The sequence below is a fragment of the Phalacrocorax carbo genome, chromosome 25 (assembly GCF_963921805.1).
Source record: "Phalacrocorax carbo chromosome 25, bPhaCar2.1, whole genome shotgun sequence".
Taxonomy (NCBI): Eukaryota; Metazoa; Chordata; class Aves; order Suliformes; family Phalacrocoracidae; genus Phalacrocorax; species Phalacrocorax carbo.
In genome coordinates this window covers 1,323,647-1,329,356 of record NC_087537.1, presented here as the reverse complement: position 1 = coordinate 1,329,356, position 5,710 = coordinate 1,323,647, and the positions used below count along the sequence as shown (strand labels likewise).

The window sequence follows — 5,710 nt, the reverse complement described above, 5'->3', positions numbered from 1 at the left end:
TCTTTTTTCATCACAGCATTTAGTCACTCTGCAAGCAAACTCCAAATCCTGTACTTTGTAACTTACTGATTTTTATTAACAGTCACACGCAAAAAAAAAAAAAAATTGTTTGAGATTTGATAGTTTGGCATTTTTCAACCCTTCTGGGTCATAGGGAGAATTAGATTGATTCTTTAGGAAGTTTAATCTTGTAGTTTGGGCATGAGCGCCAAGAAGCTCAGAGGCCGCCTCCTCCCTGCTGGTGCCATTTACAGCTTCTCTTCAATCTCGTTCATCTGAGTGGAGACAACCTTGCCATCGACCACCTCTTCAACAATTGTCTTGATCTTCTTAATTTTAGTTGTTTCTGGTAATGAATGGACAGAGGATTAACTAAATGCAATGTATACTGACAGATGTACTAGCAGCAATTCCACCCGTGAGAAAATAGAAGGCGGCATCTTTTCAATGCACAGTTACTGTGAAGTAAACTTTTGGGGTACACAAGATAGGACTTCTCTTCCTTTGAACATGATGTATGTTACCCATAATACTATAGTGGACATTGTGTTGAATAAGTCTCTATCCCTCCTGATAGTTTTGCTTCAGTTTAGCACAAACTCGTAGACCTAAAACCTAGGAATACTCTTACACTGAAATGGATAGTTTTGCTATTAAACTAGACACTTTATTTAGGAGCCTAGTCTCCCTGTGCAGGCAGTGGAGAGAGGCAGATGCTTCTGAAGCCCTCCAGAAGGTGATTCAATAATTCTCTGTCATTCTCTTGGCTCTTTGAGGAGTCTGGGGTTTTACTTCGGGCACCTGAACTGTATACCTAAAACGAGGTTTTCTACAATCCCTGTAGGTTATCTATTCAAACAGTTGATTGCTTTCTTGATGTAAGATTCCACTGGTTGATTATTTGCTCTGCAACTGTGTTGTTTTATATCGGGCTACTTAGTTCCCTAACGTTTCAACAGGCTGCCATCAAAAAATAAGGAAGTTGGTGTGACATACCTTTTTCAGGCTGTGGTGTAGGTACCTCCACTTGGGAATGTCTGTTCAAATTATAAATTAAAAAATATAAATATATGGCACCTAACATATTGAAGAAACATTCTCGAACATTTCTTGTACTTTTAATCAAGATGAGGTAATGCCCTTGCATCACGACGTTTACCCAGCTGTTTAAATGAGGGGTTTTTTAGTTAAAATAAAACTTGCTAAGCATAAGCTATAGGTGAAATTAACTTGCAGACTCATTTCTGCAGTGCTGTGACTTCAGCTCATGCAGATAATGCCCAATCTAGTTCCTGAGCCAGAAGAGCTGGACAGGCAGAATCTTGGGGGTAAATACCACTCTCTTGCTTGCCCCGCTTCCAGAGATGTCTGCTCTCTTTTCACTGCAGACCATGGGCTACCGGACTATTTAGTGTCAGCTCACTTGCATCTCTTCAAATTTTTAAGTAGCTTGGCTGCTAGTGACACAGGTAGAGCCCAGCATAACCCAGGGCAGGCTGCAAAACTTGCCAGGGGCGGCAAGAGGAGGTCAACATGCTCTTGCTGAGTCCTGCTTTAGTGTGACCACATGCTGCGTTGTCTAAACCAGGTTAACAAAAGTCTAGCCCAGGTTAGCCCAGGCTGGCAGAAGCTACAGTCATTACAGTTATGGGCAAGTCGATCCAAAATGAAATTACTGGTGCTTATGGAGTGTGAACATCCATCCAGCTACTCAGCTCGCAAAGAGTAACAGTATGTATCTGTGCGGAGGCTGGCAGGGACAAACTCAACCAACTTCCACAGCAGCTTCTGAAACTGAGCACGAACTGCAGCCTGCTCTGAATGTACCGTTAAGAACTGGACAACAACTTCCCCCATCCCAAACCAGTTGGAAAGTGGCAGATTTTACACTTTTGCCTTCAGTGAATATAGACAGTATTTGCAATGTTGTTTGCTGTCATACGAAACTAAGCCAACAAGCAAGGTGCACGTATTCCCTCACCCGCTGTCCTCTCCTTCCAGCAGACGGCGGTATGTGGCGATCTCTATTTCCAAGCAACTCTTGATATCCAGCAATAAACTGTACTCCTTCCTCTGACCCTCCATGTCAGCTCGGAGTTGCCTCAGCTGAGCCTCTAAATTGGCAGCTTCGTCCTGTATTTGGGTTAGCTGATAACCATAACGTGCTTCAGTTCGAGACAGAGTGTCTTCTAATGCCTTTCTCTACAGCCAATGAAAAGGACAGAGATGTATTATTCAAGAGGATACATTTTTGTGTTAAAATGATGTTTTGACTGAAAAGCCTCCCACTTTCTATTTTTATCTGTTTAACTGTCTACTAAACATTGTCCTTATTTCAAGTACCCTTTATTATTTACCTTGTTAATCTGGGACTGTAATTCTAGCTCCAGACCATGAACGATGGGCCTCCGCTCGTTGATCTCTCTCCTTTGGGCTTCCAGCTGTTCCATGTGGAGTTCTATTTCCTGGTTCAGTTCTTCTGTCTGAAATGCCAGAATGGAGAGACTGTAAACTGCAACTAGATGTGGCTGAGGTCCTTGCTGATGTGCAGGTGATTGACCTTACCTGCTTTTCAAATTGTTCTTTGGCTTTTTGACAGTTCTTTTCTGCCATTTCTTCATATTGCTGTCTCACATTTTCCATAATAGTTGCAACCTCAACCGTTGGAGCAGCATCCACCTCTGTGTTAGCTGAGCTGCTCACCTGTTTGTGCAGTCTGTCAACATCCTGCAGCAAGGAGGATTGCATTAGCATCAGCTACAGGGAACTTTCAATCCTGAATATTGGAAGCAAATTCAAAATCTATAGACAGAGAAGTAATTCTTAAATAGCACCTCAGGGCAAGATAACTTAATGTCCTTGTAAATACTGTTTAGTGTACCTCACGTTGGACTTGACGCTCTTAAAAGGTCTTTTCCAGCCTAAATGATTCTACGAGTCTATGATTCCGTGTTAGAACATTTTACTGATTTTGTAGCAACAAATGCTATATCATAGACAAACTTATTACAAAAAGATTATTTCCTCAGGACTAGATCTACGGAATGAGTGTAGAAGTGATGGTTCCCATTTGTGCAGGTCTTTGCTCTGCAGTGAGTCGAATCACTCTCTAGGCTCTGTCTGGTTTATTGACTGTCTCTCGGTTAATTATAATAGAACCATAGGCGCATTCACATAGGTAATTTATGAATAGGTACCTAAATTTTTACGTGCTAATCTTGAGCTGAATCCCACTGTAAGTGCAATATCTGTTCAGATTAACTGTGAAGCTTTCGTTATTCCTAGTGAGCCTGAGTTTATGTATGCCACTTTAAAAAATCCCTCCCTGACAGTGTTTGGCTGCTCTCACCTCCTCATGGTTCTTCTTAAGAAAAGCTAGTTCTTCATTCACACTTTCAATCTGTGACTCCAAATCAGATTTCGACAAAGTCAAGTCATCACGAATGTGGAGCAGTCCGTTAATGTCACTCTTGACATTTTGCCTGAGCAGCTGTTCATTCTCATACCTGTAAAACAAGGCTTGTTTTGTCATTATGAAGATGCAACTGTTTGATGTGTTAGAATTGGTAAGTACTACAGCCTTAGTTGTAAAATTTTTCTTTTTATTAAACTTTACATTAGAAAATGTTTACTTCTCAGCTTTGATACTAATAACTAGAAGTTTTCATGAATAAGAGGAGCATGAAAGAGAATTTATGAAACTATCATGGAACTTACTTCAGTCTAAAATCATCAGCAGCCAGTTTGGCATTGTCAGTCTGCAGGACAAGCTTTGCATTTTCCAGCTGGGCAGCAGCAATCTAAAAAGGAATGGTTGAAAAGTGACGAATCTTTGCACATAAATGGACAGTTGATCCTTTTCTGGAAATTAATACTGCATGTGGGCTTCATCTTTCTTAACTTTATCTCCCTATTAGTCATCTAGGTTTAAGCTAAGTTCCCTTTGAAGTGCATAGAAGGAATTAGGGTTATCCTAAAGGCAAATTATCCTGTCATAAAATAGGTATATAAAATAGTTGGGATGAACTGCTCTCTGGAAAGGAACTGCTTTTAAAAGATGGGAAATAGAACCGCTGAAGAGGGGAAAGATTTAAGGAAGGTCACTGGAAACATATTTTGACAGATCTCTCAGCTGATTGCTGGGGGAATGTTTTATTTTTATAGCGGTAATTTACCATTTCAAGTAGTGATCTATTATTTTTTCTGAGCATTTGGCTGTCTTTTCTAAAAAAACCTCTTTGAAATCCACAGATGCTAAACTATATTTACATATGTATATTACTGTCCGGTTTTTCACTAATTAAAACTCCCCATGGCAAGTAGAATAGAACTAATTAATTTTGATTCAAAGATTTTTCACATATGAGATTACTTATATCTGAAGACCTATATCTAGTATTACAAATTGTGCAAAATCTGTCACTAATTTGTATCCGATCAAAACAAAGCATTTATTTTTCTTAGCTGAGAAAATTGCAATTTGGAAAAGTACATTTTCTACAGTAGATTATTATCTGTCTCCCCAATAATTGCAATTCATGTCTTTATAGATGGCTATATGATATCTTACCTTATTTTGGAGATCTTCAATTGTTTTAAAGTATGAGCTATAGTCACGCCTTACGACTGGGGCGTTCTGCTCATACCACTCCTTGATCTGCTTTTCAATCACGGAGTTGGCCTTTTCTAGAGAACGCACCTTCTCCAGATACGAAGCCAAACGGTCATTTAGATTTTGCATAGTTGATTTTTCATTGCCAGTGAGGAGCACACCATTACCAGTAACGCTAAGCTGGAAGTTCCCACCGAAGCCTTGCCCGTAGTTGGTGCTGGTGGATATGCGGGTACCACAGCCGCCAGCTCCCCCATAGACGCTCGGTGCCTGCATCTTTTGGATGGCCGTTTTCCTGGAGGTTAAACCACTGACACTGGGTGCAGTAGGTTGGAGGTGGGTGCTTGACCCCCACTGAAAGGTTCGGTTAGAGAACGCCATTTGTGTTCTTCGTCTTCTAAAATGAAGCAGCTAAGCCTACACAGATGGAGCGCAGCCGAAGTGAGGAGCAGCCTGTGCTCCGTAAACCTTTATACCGTGTTTCAAAGAGGAAGCGCAGTAGTGATAAACCCCACCTCTGTTGACACATCGTGTAACTGGTTTCAGCACAAATAGCACACAGCATATTGCCCCCACACTCCGTACAATGCAAAAGGGTTTTCATCTGTTCACCTGGGTTTGAGAAAAACTCCCCAGGTAGTTTGGCTCACTTTGTTATTATTTTGAACAAAAGATAAAACACAAATAAACTGTTGAATCATTTATAACAGTGTTCCTGCAGCCATACTCTCTATAGTCCTTTGAACAAACAAGGAGATTGTCACCCCCACGTGCGGTGTACAAAATTAAAATGAGAGTTGACTATATGTGACAAGCGACTTAAAATATTTATATTTGCAATCAAGTATGTATTTCTGTTGAGCAAGCAATAGTTTGGGCCTCGGGACAGTCTAGAACAGTGTATAAATTATTAGAAAGGAGGCATCTGTAAGTTCCATGTTAATTTGTTTTATAGTAAGCAGAAAACCATATTCATACTGTAGTTGGAAAGTGAATGTTGTTGTAGTTATCTTGCACTGAATACGTATTCATTTAGTACCAGACACCTGTTGAAAGCTGAGCTCTAGCTTTCAGAAGAGTTGAAATTAAGTAGAAGGA

At 40.4% G+C, this 5,710-nt stretch overlaps 1 protein-coding gene across 1 annotated transcript; it reads right to left on the bottom strand.

Moving 5' to 3' along the window:
* Positions 1 to 248: 248 nt before the first annotated feature.
* KRT20 (keratin 20) lies at positions 249 to 5,033 on the bottom strand. Its single transcript, XM_064472990.1, has 8 exons — positions 4,571 to 5,033; positions 3,718 to 3,800; positions 3,350 to 3,506; positions 2,566 to 2,727; positions 2,358 to 2,483; positions 1,982 to 2,202; positions 997 to 1,037; positions 249 to 346 (listed from the first exon to the last, which is right to left on the bottom strand). The coding sequence occupies exons 1-8, from the start codon at positions 4,991 to 4,993 to the stop codon at positions 249 to 251; spliced, it is 1,311 nt and encodes a 436-aa protein (XP_064329060.1). The 5' UTR covers positions 4,994 to 5,033.
* Between the last annotated feature and the right edge of the window lie 677 nt (positions 5,034 to 5,710).